This window comes from Gambusia affinis, linkage group LG05, assembly GCF_019740435.1.
Source record: "Gambusia affinis linkage group LG05, SWU_Gaff_1.0, whole genome shotgun sequence".
Classification (NCBI taxonomy): Eukaryota; Metazoa; Chordata; class Actinopteri; order Cyprinodontiformes; family Poeciliidae; genus Gambusia; species Gambusia affinis.
Window position 1 is genome coordinate 12,346,768 of NC_057872.1, and position 21,146 is coordinate 12,367,913.

General features: G+C 39.7%; 3 protein-coding genes across 8 annotated transcripts; 1 reads left to right on the forward strand and 2 right to left on the reverse strand.

Moving 5' to 3' along the window:
- Positions 1 to 353: 353 nt before the first annotated feature.
- LOC122831780 (cleft lip and palate transmembrane protein 1-like protein) lies at positions 354 to 7,356 on the reverse strand. 3 transcript variants are annotated; one of them, XM_044118244.1, is made up of 17 exons: positions 6,839 to 7,350; positions 6,307 to 6,398; positions 5,558 to 5,735; positions 5,341 to 5,462; positions 4,645 to 4,723; positions 4,440 to 4,557; positions 4,242 to 4,336; positions 3,614 to 3,698; positions 3,420 to 3,520; positions 3,289 to 3,339; positions 3,150 to 3,200; positions 2,979 to 3,061; positions 2,668 to 2,702; positions 2,477 to 2,532; positions 1,325 to 1,369; positions 1,077 to 1,210; positions 354 to 934 (listed from the first exon to the last, which is right to left on the reverse strand). In XM_044118244.1, exons 1-17 carry the CDS (start codon positions 7,037 to 7,039, stop codon positions 874 to 876), a joined length of 1,587 nt encoding a protein of 528 aa, XP_043974179.1. In that variant the 5' UTR covers positions 7,040 to 7,350; the 3' UTR covers positions 354 to 873. The 3 variants fall into 3 exon arrangements, with proteins under 3 accessions (XP_043974179.1, XP_043974178.1, XP_043974177.1); XM_044118243.1 differs by having other exon boundaries at positions 354 to 931; positions 3,420 to 3,698; positions 6,839 to 7,356; XM_044118242.1 differs by having other exon boundaries at positions 3,420 to 3,698; positions 6,839 to 7,352.
- Positions 7,357 to 8,194: 838 nt separating this feature from the next.
- mrs2 (magnesium transporter MRS2) lies at positions 8,195 to 20,121 on the forward strand. The gene is made up of 13 exons (XM_044118245.1): positions 8,195 to 8,577; positions 8,663 to 9,029; positions 9,891 to 9,955; positions 10,200 to 10,236; positions 10,806 to 10,918; positions 15,525 to 15,686; positions 15,768 to 15,898; positions 15,987 to 16,103; positions 16,939 to 17,008; positions 18,505 to 18,587; positions 18,790 to 18,907; positions 19,400 to 19,513; positions 20,027 to 20,121. The coding sequence occupies exons 2-13, from the start codon at positions 8,702 to 8,704 to the stop codon at positions 20,051 to 20,053; spliced, it is 1,365 nt and encodes a 454-aa protein (XP_043974180.1). The 5' UTR covers positions 8,195 to 8,577; positions 8,663 to 8,701; the 3' UTR covers positions 20,054 to 20,121.
- LOC122831783 (integrin beta-1-like) lies at positions 10,664 to 15,488 on the reverse strand. 4 transcript variants are annotated; one of them, XM_044118250.1, is made up of 7 exons: positions 15,182 to 15,487; positions 14,851 to 15,096; positions 13,545 to 13,755; positions 13,345 to 13,474; positions 12,969 to 13,275; positions 11,310 to 11,581; positions 10,664 to 11,219 (listed from the first exon to the last, which is right to left on the reverse strand). In XM_044118250.1, exons 2-7 carry the CDS (start codon positions 15,093 to 15,095, stop codon positions 11,179 to 11,181), a joined length of 1,206 nt encoding a protein of 401 aa, XP_043974185.1. In that variant the 5' UTR covers position 15,096; positions 15,182 to 15,487; the 3' UTR covers positions 10,664 to 11,178. The 4 variants fall into 4 exon arrangements, with proteins under 4 accessions (XP_043974185.1, XP_043974183.1, XP_043974182.1 ...); XM_044118248.1 differs by having other exon boundaries at positions 15,194 to 15,486; XM_044118247.1 differs by lacking the exon at positions 10,664 to 11,219 and having other exon boundaries at positions 11,228 to 11,581; positions 15,182 to 15,488.
- Positions 20,122 to 21,146: the final 1,025 nt, after the last annotated feature.

The following is a 21,146-nucleotide window of genomic DNA, read 5'->3' on the forward strand; positions in this document are numbered from 1 at the left end:
ATTGAGATTTAACAGCTCTTGTGATTATATTGTTCTCTTAGCAGGCTCATCTCTCATTCATGTCTCCGTACTGCAGACATGCACAACACACTTTTCAAGAATTTACCAAGAAACTGTGTCCTTAAGTGGAGTGTCAAAGCGATGTCATGCAGATATTCGTTTGTTTTACATGTAAACAAACCGAGAAACCAGTCGGACAATTTTCTGCCTTCCCACACAGACGTGCACGTTCCCTCTCGTTCTGTTACATCCATCCGTTATATAATCAGGCCCAGAGGTTTTTGTATCTTTGTAGTTTTTCCCCAAGCTGAGGAAAAAGCAAAAAAATAAAATCAGCTAAAGCAAACAAGGTCAAACTTTAACATAATTTATTGGGATTTTACATGAGAGAAGAATACAAACGCAAGTGCTTCCTCTTCAAGAAAGGAAACTGTGACAAATGACACCTGGTTCTTACTAAACTTTGACGAGTCCAGAGTGGATCAGTTTATGAGATTATTATTTAAGTTGGAAACCAAAGGTGATTGTTTATATAACACTTGATCTGTTACAACACCACAGCAAAATAAAGAACGCTACAGGAGGCGAACCGATGGAGCAGGAGGGTAACTAAAGATGAGACCTCTCTACGTGACTGTTCACTCTTTTCAGCAGTAAAATGGAAGTTTATCTAAAAAAAACTAAAAGCATCAGCTCTGCAGATACAGACGTTGAGAGCTAGAAGCAAAAACCGCAGGTCTCAGATCAGTCTGTCTCCACCAGGCAGAGGTTCCTTTCTTGTTCCCGTCTCTGAGGTCGATCGGTTCCAGCTGAACGGAGATAGATGGGCCGTCTGCGGTGTTGTCCACTGGCTCTTCAACGTGTCCTTCTCATTCACTGCGTCTTCACTTTCTTAGAAACACTCTCCCTCCTTTTAGGAATTGAAGAGTAACTTCTAGTGAAAATGACACAGGCCAGAGGGAAATCATTACACAATAATCCATTCTTTAGAAAAATTCTTTCATCATATGCAGTTCTAGTTTCTGATTCTTCCACAGTTTCCTCTCTGTGTTTGTGCTGAACCTCGTCAGGGTTACCTTCGCTGGAAGAGGTACAGGAGGAAGAGGAGCTCGTCTCTGAAGCAGGACAGCTGATGCGAGGAGGTGAAAGGAACAGATGAGGAGAAGAAGGAAGCGCAGGCGCACAGATCTGAAATCAGTGTGTTCACCCCCTGGTGAGGAAACCAGATTATTTACAGCTTCTGAAAAGTTGAATTTCAAATGTGCATCATTCTGGCCTTGGTAGCCAGCATGTTTTAGTAATAGGAAATGAGGGAGGTGCTCACTCTGTACATCAACACTGCCCCCTGCATGTGGCTCACAGACTTCAACTGTTAGACGGCCAGAAATAAAAAATACATATGTGTTAGTCTTGACTTTTTTACAGTAGTTTGCAGTACCTTGCTGAAGTATTCATACCTCTTGATTTTCTTTTTACTTTCTACCATTTTACAACCACAGACTTTGATGTATTTTACTGGAATTATTTTGTGACAAACAACCACAAACGAGAGCACACTTATGAAGTGAAATTTAAATGTTGTTTTTTATTGTTTGTTTTGTTATGCTACAAATAAGAAGCTAAAGACTGAGGACTTACAGTTTCATTAAACCTAAATGAAATCTAATGCAAACCAACTGCCTAATTTGTAAATGGAGTCACCGTACAAGCAATTGACTTTCAGTATAAATCCAGCTGTTGTGAGTAGGTCTCAGGGTTCTGCTAGAGAATATTAGAGGAAATGACATCACAAAAAACAAGAATCACAGCAGATAGCCCAGGTAAAAGGCTGTGGATTAAAAAAAGAATATCCTAAGCTTTAGAAATCTAACAAAGCAAACTGATGTTCTGATCAGATGCAGATGCATTAATTTTGTCCATAAACCAAACATAATGTGTGAATGAAAATCAACATGGTAAATTATCTTTAAAACACTATACACAATGTGAAACTTGTTGGTAGCAGTATCATGGTGTGGGGATGCTTTTCATCAGCAGAGGTAGAAAAACTGGTCAGAGATGCTTAATGTGTTACAATGATCAAAGTGAGGTCCTAAATATTATCTGCATCAAGACTTAAAAATTCACTGTGTCCAATCTGAGATTGCTTGAGTTGTTTTGCAAAGACAAATGTGCAAAAGGTTTATAAAGCTGGTAGACATCTCTTCTGCAAAGCATGTTCTTCACTCAGGCCGGAATACGAATCCAAACTTTTAATAGTTATTTTTCCTTCTACTTACTAAGAGGAGGGTTTAATCACATAACATCCCAAGAAAACAAGTTTGAAGTTGTAAAGCGCTAAGAAAATCAAGAAGTTTGAATTCTTATGCAAAGCACTGCAAAGCATCAGAATCATTTAGTCACAATTTTGCTGCATGATTTTTCTGCTAACAAAGAAATCGAGAATGTGACTTCAACTGATTCTGGTTTATCAGACCTTGTCGTTGATGAAGAGCTGAGGAGCCATAGATAAGAAGCCAAGTGCATACACACCTGGGGAAAATACAGACACATAAGATACGATCTACACAACACATCCGATGCACAATACGTGCATCTAGAAAACGTGTTAGACATAAAGATCTGACTTTGAGGAGCCAGTCTGTGGACAAATGTACAGAAACTCACCAGTGACCAGGGTGTTGACCAGCCAAGAATAGTAACTGTCAACATAACACAGTTTGCAGTCAACATAACGATCACTCGTTTTTCCTCAGATTTGTACAACAAATGTAGTCTGTTTGCTAAAACCAACTTATTTCCACCAATTTTTCAATTCAGATTTTAACCTGACCTCTAAATTTGCTTCATCGCTAAACAAAAGAGCCCGAAGGAAAGAAATCTATCCGAGGGCTGAAATGACACATTTAAATGTTTTATGATAAGAGGCCTTATACTTATGAATCGAAGCAGAGAGGTGAATCTCTGAATTAGCTCACTTCTTTTGGCGTATGTAGCCCAGAGAGAAAACGGCTCCGCTGATGCACAGAGGATACACCAAGTAGGACAAGTATCTGGAGGCCTGCAGGGGAAAAAGCACAAAGCACTGAAATCAAACCGAGCTTGAGGCACATCATTAACTCTGAGCTCAGAGAGACTATTTAAATCACCTGCGTGTCGTACTCCACCGTCTTTCGCTCCTCTTCATCCAGCTTGTTTGTCTACAATGAGATAAGAGGCGGCTTGGAGCTTTCAAAGGCTCAAAACATTTATACGTGAAATATTATTTAGCTAAAACAGCACGCTTACATGAAACCTCCTGCTCAGCTGGATTTTAAACACTTTAAACACCTTCCACACCTGGTGGGATGAGGGATTATTGAGTTGAGGATGCTTTACTTTGATTTAACTATTTTTGGTTTGAAGGACATGGCGAGTACCTCTACACACGCTCCCAGTCCGACAGGAAGGAGCACCAGCAGACTGGTCTCCTCCAGCAGATGGAGGAAAATCAGCAAAGTGCCGAGACAGCGCCATAAAACTGGAAATGGAACAGAGGAAACGATGCGGTCGTTCACTTGCAGTCGATGTTTGGTCAAATTGTTTCCAATATGGAAAAGAAGGTCAAAATGACCTGACTTCCTCGACATTCCCACCATGCTCTTCTTTTTCGCCCACGAGCATACGTCATTTTTCAGAGCCAGAAATTCACAAATGAGCTGCAAATTATAAAGTTATCGCTATGAGTTAAAACAGGTATACTTTTAATACATTTGTATGTTACATTTATTTAGAATATGTGAGAGTTAAAACACTAATCCTCAGAAGTATCTATCAATACCTTTCGAAAATATTTATACCTCTTATACATTTTCTCTTTTTGTCATATTTACTACCACAAACCTTGATGTATTTTGTTGGCATTTCATGCAGCAGGCCAAGAAAAAGTCAGAGAAATGTGAAGTTGAAGGAAAGTAAATATTTTCCAGTAATTTTCAACACTATGATGTGGATGTGTATAACACGTCATAAGCATTTGAATACAAATGCCTGCCACACTTTTCAGATTTTTGCTTATCAAAAGATTTTGGAAATCTCTCAGCTTCTCAGTCACACACTACATTGTGCTGGTCCGTCATCTAAAATCACAGTAACAATAACGTTAAGTTTACTGTAACGGGATTTAATTTGAACAAGTTCAAAGTGCATGAAGCATTCTGTCGAAAGCATTCTTTTATTCTACTTATGTTGTGTGCTCTTACTTGCAGAGATGTGATGAGTGCAGTCAGCACTAGCAGGTAAAGGTTGGATCCTATTAAAGTCTCTTTAATCTCATCAATATTCTCCTCAGTGAAACCTATAGAGAAATGTAGAACAATTTATTACACTGAAATAATTTCAGACTCATCAACAGCCTCATTTCATATCTTGGGGAAAAAAGAACTTCCACCCCGGCTCACCAAACTGTCGGAGGGAATAAACTATGTCATGCAGGTGGATCCAAAACCTGAACGTCCTCAGAGAGATTCCTTCGTAGGACACAGTTAGAGGGAGCTGCACGCTGCTGCTGTTGATCTCCTGCCAGAACAAGGGCGTGGAATCGGTCTGACCTGAAAACACCAGCATGTATGATCCTATAAGAATCTGTGTGGGTCGCCGTCCTACCATGAGGTCTTTGACTCTGCAGCTGAGCTCATTGACCAGCAGCAGAGGCAGATAAGTCATCCGTCTGCCCTCCTGGGATCTGCAAGCAGAGACAAAGAGAAAGAAGGAAGGTTCTGAGAAGGTGTGAAAGGCTCAAAATATTTTACACATGAGCTGAAAAATTATTTGGGTTAATATGTTCTATTTCTTCAAAAAAAAAAAAACATTTTGTTTTTTTGGGTTTATGGATCTATACCTTTACTAATTCTGGAATTTCTGTGTTCGTCTGCAGACGTCCTGTTATTGGTTGTTTCCTGTTCAGCATTAATGTTTTATGGCCTGTTCTTTCATCCCTGGTTGCCTTTCTAATCAAATTGTTTCCCTAATGTCCTTTATCTCACTATTCTAGTTCTTTTGCGTCATGGCTTAGTTTGTGTCTCTTGTTTTGTTTCTCTAAACAACAGCTACATTTTTTATGTCACCTGTCTTTCTGCATGTTTGAGCCTAAATGACATCTTGAAATACAGTTTTGCTCCTTCCATCCAGTAAATGACGATTATGTATTTCTTTAAGACTTATTGGTTTCCGGAGCTGAATGAAAACTCAATGTTCATGATTTATTTATTAACAACAACAGAAGCTTCATTTTTGATGCCCTGGTTTTTCCATCACTGCAGTAACCGGTATGTGCGGCAGCAGTGAATCCTGCTCACTTACATTCTCATGTATCGTCGCACGTCACTGGGAAGCCCCGCCTTACTGAAGCTGAAGTCCTCTGACATCACAGTGATGGACAGGTGAGGTCTCCAGTGCGATACAGGCCTTTGAGATTCACGCTTCTGGTGGAAATACAAAGACCTCTGATTTCTGGCAAAGCCACGGTGACATAAGGTTGAACTGGGACACGGTATTAGACACAATCACCAGGAGGTACCTTCGTTGAGGCCTTATGGCCTTTTGTGCGTGGAGGAGTTGTGTATGTGGTAAGATGAGCAGCGTAGTGGACTTCTCTCCGGTCCTCTAGGGGTGAAACTCCGGCTTTGTGAACATAAACAATTGCGTACAGAGAGCCATTATTCTGAGTCTCCTCTGGCAGAGAGATGCTCACCTGTCTGGAGAAACATGGAGACATCTTGCTATTTGTGGGACATAGATCTATTTTAACTAATAATTTAAAAAAAAACATGATTTTGTATACAAAATTCAGAATGATGGGTTAAAGTGTTCATACCCCTTGAAAATTTTCATCTCTTGAGTGTTTATTTCAGTGTCTTTCATTTTGCTCTTATTTATATGATAGAAACTGAAACAAAGTAGAGTGTTATTGATTTTTTTACTAAGAAAATCCTCTGTTCTGTCATATGAATTTATAATGAGCCCCCTTTATTGTGATAACCCAAAATAAAACCCAATGTAACCAATGAGTCTGACAGGCTGGCTGTTAAAAGGCTCAAACAGGGGGTTCAATAAAATATTCGCACAAAGCTGAAAACAATTGTAAGATTTTAAGTTGTACAAAATATTGAAACCATGCATCCTTTTCCTTCCACTTCACAAATATGTACGACTTTGTGTTAGTTTATTTATTTACGTACAATCCCCATAAAGGATACTGAAATGTGCGGTTTACAACTTATTGTAAAACGTTATGTGGCTATGAAAGCTCTGCTGTGTCAAACCCACCTCTCAAACGTAGAGTGAGGGTCAAAGAGGTCTACCCTTAGAGCGAGGGTGAGCTGGCTGTTATCTGGCACAAGGCAGGTAAAGACACTCATCTAAATAAAAGGGCACATAGTGAAAAAGAAAACATGATTTAAAACTAAACAAAAGCAAGACGCCTTTGAACCAAAAACATAGAAATATAACTATCATGGGTGCTGAAGTCAGACTGATTATTCTACGGGGAAACATTTTTCTGTACAGTGCAAATACCTTATTCAGACACTTTACACATTTTGTGATTCAAAGCTAAATTTAATCTATTATAGATAGATAACATTTCTTAGTTGTTGTTTTTTTTCATTTATTTCAACTTAATTATGTCTGATAAACAGAGGAAGCTAACTGTCTAATTTTCATGAAAAAGAGCTTTATGCAGAGAAATGTTACATAAGTAGATAAATAGTATCGTGTGTTGCGCTAAAAGAAATCTGCTTGATTTTCATATATTTTCCATCATAATTTGATCAATTAAGAAAAAAAAGCCTGTACTAACCTGCAGTCTGGGTTTGGCCGCCAGGTAGGAAGTAATGCAGGGCTCTCCCCTGGCTCCATCGCAGGGTTTGGTGTTGAGGAAGCCATACAGCAGCCAGGCGGTGTGCAGCATATACACCACGAACACTCCCAGCAGCAGCTTAGCGACGGAGCTCCTCTTGCCTCCGCTCTCTGCAGGTTTGGAGTAACAGGATGGGAACATAGTGGAAACAATGGCTTTTGACACCAAGAGAAAAGGGCGCAAAGTGTCACGGCGTCAAAAAACACAATCCGCACGACTTCCTCCCGACTCGCAGCATCCTTCCGGTTAGGTCTGCATCCAGCTGACCTGGGGATGCTGATGCTTCGCGCCTGCGCACACGCTCCCGTAACAAGTCGAATCTGAGAGATAAAGCTCGTAAACACACAAATAAATTTGTCAATTTCATTTATGCGACATTTTTTCCACCCCGGATGTAGCTAACCTTTGTTTCTTCCTCACAGACGTTTTGTTTGAAACACCGCTCACACGTGAACAACTTTGAGGCTAAACCTAAGCCTCATTTAGACACGAATCACAGCTATACAATTATTTAGACGTAGGTAATTTGCTAAAATCAAGTAAAGCTGTACTCTTAAAAATTTGGCTCATGTGAGTGCTGACAGTGGTAAATATCACTATGGGTGAAAGTAGGCTGGTACGGTCGGGTACTGCGCACCCCTAAAAGATTTAGCGGGGGTACGCAGTACCTGCAAGAGAGGGGAGCGGCTGTCTACTGTAAAAAAATCAAGGGGTGCACTGTGCAGCCGTGAGTGGCACCCACTAATAAGCCGTGATTGATTAGTTTTTCAAGAACAATCTAAAACACGACTTAATCAGTTAATAAATAGCCCTTTTCTCCCCATTTCACATTGTTTCTGAACTGTTCGTGCTTTGTTAGAACAGGGTTGCTCAATACGTCGATCGCGGAATGTTTTGAGTCGATCTCGGCATTAGGTAACAAACTGAACACCGCGAGAACTGAGACCACCACATCCTCCTCTGACTCCCTAATCAAAACGTTCGTAATTTTATTAAGAATCAACGAAACGCGTTCAAATTAATGACCATACAAAAATAATAATAAAAATATTGAGGTTGATGAGACTTTCTCCAAAATGAAAACCTTTTTCAATCTTTACGGTTCCACTGTTGAACATGAGGCTCTAACATTCACAAATGACATTGAAATAAATTCCAGTCATCTCGTGGTGTCAATATTGCCCTCCAAGAATTGCAAACTACTCCCACCCCTGGAAATAATATTTGGTTTTAAACGAAATATGCTAAAATCTGAGTAACAGCGACTACAGAGTGATTGTCTTCAGCAGAGACGATCTTTGCACCACAATGCACTCCGCGGTGCATTGTGGAGGGTGCTCTTGCTCCTGTCCTCCGGTCCTGCTAGCTTGGAGGAGGGGTTGTTTTCTGGGAGACGTAGCCTTAAGTTTTCAGTCTAGAGAGCCGATAGTAAGCGGCATGTGTCCAGCTTATCTTCCTGGAGGTTTTGTATATTCTCAGAACGGACAAAAGGTACATACGAAGAGTTAGCAGGAACAAGCGGAAGTCCAGAGCACATCGTGAAAACATTGAGAGGAAGGTTTAACCAGTTCAACTAGTACAGAGAGACTGCTGAAAAGTACACTAACTGAGTTCAATCTAAAGTTATTGCTACGACTTTCCTCTCTTGTTGCTTCCCGCGGGCCTACAGGCTCATACAGGTTTGAACAACTCATGAGATGACGCAAGTATTTTCATTACTCTTTTTCTAAGGAGGCTCATGCTGCCCTGTGTGTATTTCTCCAGTAACATTTTTCAGCCTCCTTCAATCTATGTTTGGTTGTGATGGAGGTAACGTTGCACCGACTGCTGCTGTTTGCTGGCTGCATGAACTCTTCCAGGATGTCATCTGTTAGAAAACGAGTTTTCAGCTCCTGCTGCTCACTATTTGGTGGGGGTCAAACTCTGATCCTCTTCAATGGACCCACAGTTGCACACCAGCTGAGGCAAGCTGGTAGTAGAAAGGCGGGCTTGCTCAGCAGGAGCTGCAGGGATATTGACTCTACTTCCACATGTTATCAGAGGCCAATGTTATTAAGAAGTCTGCATAGGAGGTGTCAGTCTGCTGGGCTCACGAAGGACATCCTGCTGCCAGGAGGAGCAGCCTGTGCTGGTAAGATTAGTTTAAATCCCTTTGGTTACAGGTAACTGAGACACTTTTGTTAAGTCTAAGGAGTCTTGTAGCTGGTATTAGTTTAAAAGCATGTTTTGCTATGTAGATCTTAGGTTTTTTTGTTTTTTATGTTTTATTAGAATTTCATTTGCTTTCTTACCTTTTGTCCATCCAGGTGTCCGGCTTTATTTTTCAGTTTGTGACTTGAAAATAAAGAAAGGGAGCTATACATGGACAAACAGAAAAAGTGTCAGGCTTTATGGAACTATTCACAACATATGACTACTGTCTGGTGGTTATGTATTTGAGAAAAAATAAATAAATGCAGAGTTGATCATCTCATATACAGCTAGTTTCCAACTTTTAGTTCTTCAGGAATCACCTCATTGTAGCTTGGACACTGTGTGTCTGCTAACTGTGCTATGTTTGGGTTTTTTATGGATACAACTGAAGAGATGGAAACAATTGGGTGTTTGTGACAGACTGGTGCTAGCAACTTTTCCTGTTTATTGTCAATACTACTGGGAAAATGTTGATTATAAAACACTAGTTATCAAACTGAGTATGAACTGATTCATGGTGGGTTGAGGATGTCCTGAGACAGAAACCTCCTTATATATGTAGTGGGTGACCACCACCCAGTATGTCGCCAGTATTTCAACATTTTAGTCAAAAAAGAAAGTATTTAATTCTTCTTTGTTTTGAAAAAATGTGATCCTTTTTAGATTCTGTTTATCAAAGGTCATGTTTTGTTACTGCCATGATTGAAAAGACATCAGCATATTGTTGCATGGTTATAGCCAAAGAATGACAAATGTGTTGCCTTTAAAGTGTAGTTGTGTTTGGCTTTTCTTTTGCCAGTGTCCGCTGTGCGCAGCCGAGTGACCGATGCCCCTCTGTCCACTGTGTCTCCAACCTTCAATGTGGTGAGATAATCAACTCCGAAGAGTTGTGTAACTGGTATTACTGCTGTTGGTTATGTTTCACTGGTAAACTTGATGTTATGATGCTTTAAAAAAAAAAACACTCAGACTATTGGATTTCACAGATATTGGACTTACACAAGACCTTGAAGTTGCATACGTTCAGTGGTGAAATAGATTTAAATGTCTGTTTACATCCGGGCTTCAGAATGTCATTAATGAGTTTTATGTCCCATTTATTTAACAGATGAAGTTTGATCCGGATGGAAATGTGACATCATTTGGTAAGTGTTAGAAAATCTCTGCAACAAAGACTGATGATTGGTGTGTAGATTTGTAGCATTCATACGTCATTTAAATATACCAACTGTACACACTTCTTAAGCCAGAAACACAAAATTTTTTGTGGGTGTGTTATCCACAAAATTCTACATTTTGTGTTTTATTGAGGTTTTATGTGATAAATCAATGTAGTGTACAGTTGTAAGTTGGAAGGAAAATTTGTCAGCACCTTATAGAGGGCTAGATCTGCTTCCCTGCTCCATATTCTCCTTTCCCAGCCTGTCAGGATGTCCCATGGCAGAAAGCTTCTTTATGAAATGACCAGTTTCTTTCAATGGTTTGCAAGAAACTATATTTTAGTTTATTTGAGTATATCTGCATATTACACTTCAGATTACTTAATATGAAATTTAACCACGCAAACTCTTGTTTTTCCTCATTTGCTCTACTTTGTGTTTATTTCCGTGTAAAATCCCAACATGTGAAACCGTTTACGAAGCATAGAAATGTTGCAAAAGGTGTAACATGTTGATAACAGACATTTCTCCTGTGATGCATTTTTATTTTCCAGAAAAGAAGAAGACAGAACTTTACCAGGAGCTTCAGCTTCAGGCCAGAGACCTTCGCTTCCAACACAGCACCAGCCTCAGCACCAGAAACAACTGCATCATCATACGAATGGACGTATGTTCTCTTCCTTATTTCTAGACATTCTCTTTCTAATTATGTTCATCAGAAAACAGAAAAGTAAATGAGACATACTGTAAATAGATTTATCAGTGTTAGGCTGCCCAAACAGGTGCAGTTTGACAGATAAACATCAAGAGCGATGGTTGATCAGCACTCTTTAGCTCAAGAGTGCAAACTGTCCACTAGAGGGCAGGATTGAGAAGAAGAAGTAGCAAAGGTCCTCATTTTACAGAGTTTTCCCTGAAGCTCATCTTTCATCTCAACAATTTCAACATGGAGGTGGCAGCTGTCGCAGCTGAGGAAAAAAGCAGATCCAAGTTATTTAAATATGATCGAAACTAACACCTCAGTAAGAAACTTGTTCTAGATAAATATCTGTTCTCACGTGTCCTTTTTTGCTCCGGTTCGAAACGCTCCACACACGCAGCATGGTCCTGACAATCGTCCACACAATCAGGGCATTCCTCGCAGGTCGCACCGACATACGGAGGAATACAATCACACTTTCCACATTCACACACCCCTCTGCCGTTGCACAGCATTTGGTTTTTGGCCAAACAGGAAGCGGTTTCCATGGAGCAGCTGCAGGCGCTGTGGATCCACTCACTGTCACACAAACACCTCCCACATTCACACCTCCCATTGCCTCCGCAGAGTCTGGTAAATAGAAATGTTTCAACGTCAGTGTTTTTGGTATCGGTTCTAAAATTACAGTGGCAGCCACACTTGTTTTCAGTCCTGGTAAAGATGTGTAAAAACAAAACAAACTTTAAAATAAGGCCTCATCTCATGGTGAGAAATAGAGAGAAATACACTACTCAGCTTGGCGCAATGTAGTCTGTGGCCAAAGCACAGCTTGTTAAACAGCTATTTATCCCTCAATCTGACGAGAGCTGCAAAACCTTCATGACCTTTTAAAGAATGAATCACCTTTCATATTTTTTATATGTCTACTGAATGAAATTAGTTTATTTTATAGCTAATTAAAAGGACCAGAAGTTAATTTCTCCTGTTGGGTTTTAAAACAATGAAGACCATCACACAGTAACGAAGAAAGAATGATTTTCTGATGAGACCTTTTCTATATTTGTAGAAAATTAAGGGAAAAAAGATTTCGGCGCAACGATCATTCTTTCCTCCCTTGTACAACGACTATTAATCTGTTGTAGAAACTCTTTAGCTGACATGCCATGATAAGAGAAAAAAACTCCTACAATGTAAAAACGCAGCTCAGTTTAAGCCACTGTGCATGACTTGCAGGCTTCAGGCTGCAGACCCCTGTGGTGACTGGTTGTTTTTTTGTCCTACCTGAAAATTTAGATTTTCACTAAGAAAAACTACAGGTGAGTTTGGGGTGAAGGAAAGAGTGAAACTGTAGAAAACGCCTCAAGGGAGGGGTGGAGGATCCGTTTATAATCCCAAAGCTCTGATGACCTTGTTAAAGTCCATGACATTATGAGCAGTTTAAAGTACCATTCAGTTTTAAATGAAAACCTGGTGGTCTCCAACAGGAAGCTGTTCATGGGGCATCGTACAGATTTTTTTTTTTAAAGAAAAACGATCAAAGTAAATCTTGCGAAATCAACCAAAATGGTTCATCAGACACAAAATGGTCATCACAGTTTACAAATCTAAACCAATCGGAGAACTTTTTAGGTGACCTGAGGAGAAGATGTAATAAGAGAGGAGTCAGGACAGAGGATGATCTAGTGAGACTGTTCAAAGAGCAGTAGTAACCCGCCTGGCTCCCTCTGTACTCTCCAACCTTGGAAAATGTTATAGGAGATAATCCTGTAACATCCTGTAGGCAAAAGGTTGAGCAAAGTATTGATTGCAGGGGGATTTTATTAAAAACAATCACATACTGAAGTTAAAATTAGTATTTTTCTATCATTTTCAGCTTGAGTTTATGACACAGTGGTAAAATATCACCATATTTGTTTTTCCTTTTTGCACATCTTTATCAGGAATGCATTGAAAATGTTGTGTTTGATACTGATGAAAAGTAGACCTTTGTGATTTTTTTTTTCTTGTGGTACTGTACCTGTTGTTATGGCGTGGACAGTCAAAGTTGCTGCATTCACAGTATCGTCCACTGTACGTCTCTTTTGGATCTGCCCGCCTGTTGCACTCACAGAAACCCTCCACACAGGTGCCCCTGCCGCTGCAGACTGGGGCGTTTGGGCCCCTGCGGCACAGATCTTCATATTGTGGTGAGATGGAGTCGCCATTCATCTGGCATTGTTTCCCAAAATAAGGCACATAGCACTCACATTGGCCACAGACCAGAGTCCCATGGCCGCTGCAGTCAGGGCTGTTTTCCTCATGGCTTCCAGTGCAGTTACACTCACCTGTGGGAAGCAATATTAATTCAGTAACAAAACATTTTTTTTACCAGGAGATGCTTTCTGACGGCTTACATAGCAATGTTATCTCAAGCCTGAGGCTCACTGAAAACCCTCTGGGTGTGATACGAATGGACCAGGGTCCAGTTGTGTTCTGGTTTGAGATTCCACTCTTACTGGGACACTGGGCAGCTTCCACACTCACCTACATTGATAAATAGCTATGACTATTGTTAAACTGTCCTCAGCCCATTATTCTGCAGTACCTTTCTGACCTGTAAGAGTTGCGGGTTTCCTTTGGTTATGCTGCTGAATGTGACATGAACTCCAGCTGGTACATTGCTGAGGTCCATAATCGGCTCTTGTGTAGGGTGGTCTGTTGCTTTGGAGATAGTGAGAGGAAAGGACTCGCTAACTCCTGGCCTTAGGTGGAGGGTGACCTCCTGGGGATGCAGGTTCAAGGCTTCGTCATCTGCTGGGTCAGCCCTGCAGGAAATCATTTGTCAGAACATAAGAGGCGCCTTCTGGAAGTAATCATTCTATTATTCTTGGATGAAAAATGATGCTTTCAAAATGTTGAGAAATGTGGTATGCCTTTGTATTCACTGTAATATTGTCTGATACTCATAAATAAATATAGTATAACCAATTGCCTTCAGAAGTCCAAGTGTCCACGCATGTGTAATCTCAGTATATGTACAACTGTTCTGTGAAGGCCTCCAATAGTCAGATGAGACCAAAGCTAATCCTTTGACCCACATGCACAACTGCGTTCTGGGAAAGTGTACTTTACTCTGAATGTAATATGGCCCCGGTGGCACATGGTGGTGGCAGTGTCTTATTTTCAGGAGGGAAAGAAAAGTTGATCATTTGACTAGAGGATAAATGGAGCTAAATGGAAGACAGTCTTGCACGAAAAATAATCATGTTTGAGTCTGGAAAAGACAGAACTGCAATGGGAACGTTTAGATCAAACCATAGTGATATGGTAAGATGGCCCAGTGACGGGTCAGAACTAAATACCACAGAGAATTTTCGGCACGCATTCGGTTTGACTGAGCTTGAGCTGTTTTGCATAGAAAAATATGGAATAATTTTAATGTCTAGATGTAGAAAAACTGGTATTGACAAACACTAAGAGCAACCAGAAAAAAGTGGGACAAATGCAAATTCACACCACACTGTTCAGATTTTAATTTTAATTTTCCATATTCTGTAGCTACGCTTTATGTTAATTCATCACACAACATCTAAATAAAGTACATTAAAGTTTTTGATTGTATTGAAAAAAAACACTAAAAGGTAACTAGATTTTTTTAGACTGCAGAAAATTTTTTAAACAGTCACAATTTTTCTGATCAGATTTTTATTTATTGTTTTATCAACATGAAGCCTGTGGTTTAGTTTATTTCAGCTTATATTGCTCTTCCTAGTAAGTTTTGTCAGTGCAAAATAACATGAAAACTATTGGAACAAGTGGAAAGCTATAAAAGGAAGTCATTTTTGCTTCTACCTGTGCACCCATTAACATTTAACCCAATTAAAGTTGCTTATGGTTATTGTATAAGTTAGGACACTTACCCACTATAATTTTTTACCACCTGGATGCTGCCAGAGGGGTTATATAAGTGTCTCCCATGACAGCCAGTGCTCCGCAGCTTTTCTGTTGTCGCACAACGAATGTGAGCTTGAGGGGAGTTGCACCAAGCACAGCCAGAGCCGGCCTGGATGCACTCATCGCAGCTTGAGGCGGACTGGAGACACCTTTGTTCCTGGGCCCAGTTCAGACAGAACAACAGCCAAAGATACAGCAGCTTCACAACCATCCTGCAGCCATGGGAAATTGTTGGATAATAACCTTTCAACTGCAAGGCTAACATAGATGAAAATAACAAAAGTTGTGATACAACACCTTGTTCTTTACCTGATGTGTTGACAGCCCTCAGCGCTTTGTCAGTCATCAGATCTACTTCTGCAGAGTGTGGTACACCGATATGCTGCCCGCAAACATCCCCAGCCCTGAACACCGACCTATAGAGGATCAGTCAGATTTTATTGATCTGGCTGCTCGGTGAAAATATTTACAGATCAGAGTCAACTCTTGAAAGGACAGACTTTAAAACACGCATGTGGCCAGACTACAACTCATCCACAACATGCAGTTAAAATCGCTTTTAAAAAACAACAAAAAAAGTGTCTTTATCTTATGTAATAACATTGCAAGTTTTAATTCATTCAAAGTATTATCTTTTCAGTCTTTGAAAGTTATCCTGACCCAAGAGTCGCTTCTGGTGCTGGATTATCGTGGTTTGAATCTGGAACGCTGGCTGGTCCTGGAGCTCGCCCCTCAGCTAGCATTGCAGACGCACTCTCTGCCCTTTGAGTTTAGAGCACTGGAGGCCATCCTGCAGCACAAGGTTCCACACGCTTTACGCTCTCATTCAAAATAACAGGAACCATGTGTTTGTGCGTGTGTCCTCATAGACCTGTGTCAACAGGTAAACACGTTGCAAACTCGGTTGAACGATGTCGAGCCGAGCATACTGGACACCTTGGAGTCGCTCGTGGATCCTAAAATCGTTTCTGCGGATAGAAGTAAGCTGCATATTCTGCTGCAGAACAGCAAGAGGTAAAGAGCACAATCAGATGGCAGAGTAGGACCCAAAACATTGAGTCATTTCATGTTTTAACTTGACTTATTATCTTCTGTCTGGCAGCTTATCGGAGTTGGAAACAGACATTAAAGTTTTCAAGGAGTCCTTGCTGAAAATCCTAGACGAGGATGCAATGATTGAGCAATTGTGTCTCTCCAGATGGACAGATCCAAGGATTTTGTATGTTCTTGTGCAATTTCATTTGTGTTTCTAAATGCTGAAATCAATTTCTGAGAGTTCTTAAAGGACAGTTGTAGTTGTAGTTTCTGTGAAAAGAAAAAGAAAAAAACAACAACACTTCGATCAATCGCAAACGGTCAAAGTTGGCTTTTCACTCTTTTCACACAGCATCAGGAATCAAGTCTATTTAATTGGATGTTATTTTATTTTTGACAGACTGACAAAAGGCATAGCAAAGTATAAAGAAAATGGATAGAAATTTATTTTTCTATTTTTGCATTCTGTGACGGATAGGCGGATAGTAATTAGCTTTTAGCTAGCTTTTTTGCATCTATCGTGTGTGAGGGCAAAAATCACCAGTTGGCTGGATGATGTTTGTTTTTGCCACTCCCTCATGTATGTTTGTTGCTTGCCCATACAAGCCAGCAGGATCCCCCAATTATCCCCTACACTTATTGTATTTTCAGTCTTGAATTTTACTCACGCTGGCTTTAAAAATGTCTTAAAAAGTCTTAAAGCTGACTTGCCGAAACCTGCTGATACTCTATTCGCTGTTTGTAGTTTTGCCATACTAAACTGATCTGGACTATATTCACCAATTATGTGTCTGAAGGTAATTGTCAACGTAAAGGAGGTTAAATACATACAGACATCACAAATTTTAAATTGGTGAATATTTTATAATAGATACTGGAAAAGTAAAAGTATATTTTAATGCAATAAGAGTATATGCTATTGCAGCATTTTCTTTCCCGCTGAGGTTCATTTGGCTGCACCTTAAATGTTTTTTTATGCTTAAATGATAAATATATGTATGTTTGTTTCTGCTTTTTAGTGAGGAGAGCAGTTTGGGTATCGACCACTGTGAGGAGATGGAGCTTTTACTTGAGAATTACTACATGCAGGTTAGTTGTGCTTTTTTTTTTTTTTTTTTTTTTACTTAATTTTATTTCTATTTTATCATTTATCTTCCTGTGATGTTGTGTTTGTTGTGAAGCACTTTGGTCAGCTGAGGCTGTTGTAAATGTATTATATAATTAAACGTTGACTTGACTTTTTAACATAAATAATAAATGTCTTGGACTAACATTTTGATTTATTTACTTTTAAACAAATGGCACAGAGGGAAAATCGCTTATTAAAAAGAATCAACAACTGATAGATTACTACATGTATAACTTGTTTTTGATACATTTATATTTAAGAAAGAAAAGTAATTTCTTCTGAAAAGTGCTAAATAATGCTGAGTTGGATGTGTCACTATAGAGACACATGGAGAGGTTCAGTTTCAAATAATTAAACTGATGTCAGGTGCCATGAATAAACAGGCTACATGCAATATTCAGTATCTGTGATGGATGATTCATAGATCACCAGTCGCGCTACATATATCACAGTTCAACGCAGCTTGCGGCTCAAGATGAGTGTGCACCAGCTGCACTTGTGGGAGGGTCAGCTGTAGTGAGAAAACATGCAGCACTTTTCCCGTTGCCAATTAATGACAAATGAAATGCACATTTTGCTGACAAATTGGATTTATCTTCCAAGATGCTCAAAAGCTTTTTTTGTTGAAGATATAAGTTATGTGTAACTACAACTCACATCCTGAGACTAATTAACTTGTGAATGAAAACGCTGCTTCTGACTATTCAGATTCATGTATTGAGTTGTAAGCCCTCAAGAATGAGTCCAACTCCCCTTATCTGAAGCAGTTAGGTGTTCATTAACATATCCCAGCAGTCTGGACAGGATTAAAATGACTTTTCCAAGCAGTTGGGATCTTATCACTTGTCAGTTAATCAGTACTGTAATCACTCAAATATGTCTCTTTTGAAGGTTGCTTCCAGAAGCCGCGATTTTGCTTTTGAATGCTTTCTCTGATTCAGGTGATGATTAGAAGAGTGTCACTTAAACAAACAACTCCAAATTTAAGACGCGTCTCTAATTTACAGAACAATATTCGATTTAAACTAAACACAGCCTGTCGGCAAAACCAACTTCTTAAAAGTTTTTGAGAGCCGCAATGGAGGGACGATGCTTTGGGCTGGACCTGTCATTAACTCATTCTGTTCACTAAAATGTTCTTCAGTACACCAGTGAGCCAATTAGACACAAAAAAAATTAAGACGAAAGGTCCTAATCAACAATTGAATCCCGGAAGACAAAAAGAATGATGATGTTGCTCTGTGGAAAACAAAGCTCAGACCTCGACTCCATGTTAATGACACAATGTATCTCAGTTACTGTTTTCGTCTAGGATTTTATCCACTTATCTTTAATTTTCAGGGCGGACCAGATGATTTCTGGTTTGTTCTGAAACAGGAAACCTAATTAAACAGAGGATGTTTTCGGTTTTGGCCATGACTGTGTGTTCAGATCATAATCTCTTCAATGCATACAGGCCGAGAAGCTCGCCAACAAGACCAGAGAGCTCAAGGGACTGATAGACGACTCGGAGAGTGTCATCTTTATTAATCTGGACAGGTACACACCCTGATTGGACATTATTTTAAAATGTCATATGTACAACCATGTCCAGAGAAAGTGGCATGTCAGCACAATAAGCAGTCAGGGTCTTGTTGGAAACTGCTGTTCTGTCCATTCTTCCTTTGATTCTTCAGAAAAATTGTGAAAATATTTACAGTTCACGTTAACTATGCATGTAACTATGTCTTTCCTGCTGTAGCCATCGTAATGTGATGATGCGTCTGAATCTGCAGCTGACTATGGGTTCTTTCTCCCTGACCTTGTTTGGGCTCATCGGGGTGGCTTTTGGAATGAATTTAACGACGGCCTTTGAAGATGTAAGTCATTCTACTGTTAATCATGCCTGTTAAGACTGGCTCAAAGTCATAACAAAACCGGAGACCATGCGGTGGTTAAAGTGCATAAAACTGAATACTTATTAACAAAAACTACAATGGATTGTGAAAGTCAGTATCAGTGGTGTAAGGCAAATGCTTGGATGTGGTGTATGAGTGCATATGGAAGTGTTGAAGTGCAAAAACAAAGACAAACTCTAAAGTGCGAAAGGAGGGGAGCTGAGGCCTGGCAGAAAAGCACCACAAGCATCGAGAGCAGAGTGGACGCCAAAGGCAACCCAGAGGTGGAGACAGCCAGGTTTAAATGCTCTGTGCTCCAAATCAACGGACCAGCATCGCCTGCAAAGGGGAGGAGCACAAAGACAGACAAAAGCACCTGCAACCCAGCCCACAAGGCCCAGGGCCGAAACAATGCCTTAGAGTTAAAATTATTTGTTTATCTGTTAAGTGTCTGCCTTTCTTTGTCCATCACAGGACCCTCGTGCTTTCTGGCTGGTAACAGGCTTCATGTTTTTGGGCAGCGGGTTAATATGGAGACGCCTCTTATCGTTTCTAGGACGGCATCTACATCCCTCAGGTCCATCACTGGTAATCCAAAACTGTGCAGTTCCACTACACCACATTGTTGCACCTTTAAACGTTTGTCACGCCGCAACCACATTCTCCAGAGTATTTTATTGGATTATTATGAGGTAGACCACCACAAAGCAATAATTATGGCATATTTTATCTAATATTGTCATTTTTCTACATTCTGTTTTACAAATTTAAACATAAAAAGAGTAGTATTCATTTGTATTTCCCTCCATCTCCATCCAACTTCAATTCAGTTACTCACATGTGGGCTATTTTAACTAATTACATGACATCTGATGGCAGTTAGTTACACTGGATTTTATTTAGGGGTTTCAGATTTTCTTTATTTTAAGAACAATTTTGCTTTAGTCCAACAAATATAAACCCAGCAATCGTGGTTTTAACATGTTAAAGTGTACAGTTCCATCGTTGTGTGTATTTGTGCTTCGTGTTTGTGAATCCCTGTCTGAACTCCTACAGGTTGCTGTGTTTTAAAGGCTAATTTTTGTTTTGTTTGTGACACAGATCCCTTCCATTTGGAAAAAAATATAAAACTGCAAGATACTAAACCTGGAGTCAAATGAAGTCCTGCTTTCAATGTAGGAAAACAACAACAACAACAAAAAAAACAGATCAGAGCCTGCAGCTGTGAAGACGATCCGATCACCATGCCTATAAGACACCATGAGTCTCACCTTTGTGTGCCCCTTTTTTGTGGTACTAGTAGGAATAGAGGCTGTGTCCACATTATTCTTTGTTTTTATTGTATCATTTGGCTATTTCAGACCTCCAAATGGATATGTTCACAACCTGTTTTATTCAGATTAAAGTTATGGAAAATTGAACTGTTTTCTGGTGATAAAACCTTGGAAGGTGAGTGGCAGATCCTGACCTGAGACAGATGACCACCCTAACCGTTAAAGGAGCAGTACTTTAAAAAGTGGCTTTTTCAAGAGTAGATGTATATTTATTTTAATTTGAAGTTTTAATATGTGTTTAAAGTTAAAGGTCAACCTCTGACTTTACATAAAGAATGGCTTTGAATTTAAACCAGAGTTCTTGCAGTGTGGCAAACACTGCTTTGGAAAGAGTGACGTTGAGATGATAATCTGGTATGTTCTGTAGTTGTCAACATGACATTAAAATTAACTGATGCATAACAACTTGTCTTTGTCATTTCTGATTAAAACAATGGCTGAGCGGTCTAACTAGTTTGTCCTGTATTGGGAAAAAATGATCACAGGATTTACATGAAATGCTTTAAGGCTTCATGCTGCTATTGACTTTGTTCTATCACTACTACTATTCAGAAATTTAACTGTGAACCATCAGTGAAAACATGCAAAACCCTTTTAATTTAGAGGTTTTATCACTTTAGACCTGAAACGTGAACCACAAATTGGAATTTTTGGGGAAGAAAATTACCTCTCATTGAAAAAGGTAATTGGGCAGCTGACGATGAAAATTGCAGGTATTTGAACCCTTCAGGATTAAAGTTCTTAAACTATAATTAGTAGGGTTTTTTCTGAAGATGATCTATATATTCAAATATGTCTGTATAGATGGTTGGGTTGTTTCATACTTTATTAAAACGTCGGGATCCATAAGCAGGTAACTTCACTTAAGCGATCGAAAAAAAGGTCGC

Coding starts and splice junctions, on each gene's coding strand:
- LOC122831780 (XM_044118242.1), bottom strand. CDS start 7,039: ATGTTCCCATCCTGTTACTCCAAACCTGCAGAGAGCGGAGGCAAGAGG. Junction 6,399..6,838: donor CGGCCAAACCCAGACTGCAG/GTTAGTACAGGC, acceptor CCTTTTATTTAG/ATGAGTGTCTTTACCTGCCT. Junction 3,062..3,149: donor CGGTGGAGTACGACACGCAG/GTGATTTAAATA, acceptor TTTCCCCTGCAG/GCCTCCAGATACTTGTCCTA.
- mrs2 (XM_044118245.1), top strand. CDS start 8,702: ATGGAGGTAACGTTGCACCGACTGCTGCTGTTTGCTGGCTGCATGAAC. Junction 9,030..9,890: donor AGGAGGAGCAGCCTGTGCTG/GTAAGATTAGTT, acceptor TTCTTTTGCCAG/TGTCCGCTGTGCGCAGCCGA. Junction 10,919..15,524: donor GCATCATCATACGAATGGAC/GTATGTTCTCTT, acceptor TTATCTTTTCAG/TCTTTGAAAGTTATCCTGAC.
- LOC122831783 (XM_044118247.1), bottom strand. CDS start 15,095: ATGGTTGTGAAGCTGCTGTATCTTTGGCTGTTGTTCTGTCTGAACTGG. Junction 13,475..13,544: donor GAAACCCGCAACTCTTACAG/GTCAGAAAGGTA, acceptor TTATCAATGTAG/GTGAGTGTGGAAGCTGCCCA. Junction 13,276..13,344: donor GCTTGAGATAACATTGCTAT/GTAAGCCGTCAG, acceptor TGCTTCCCACAG/GTGAGTGTAACTGCACTGGA.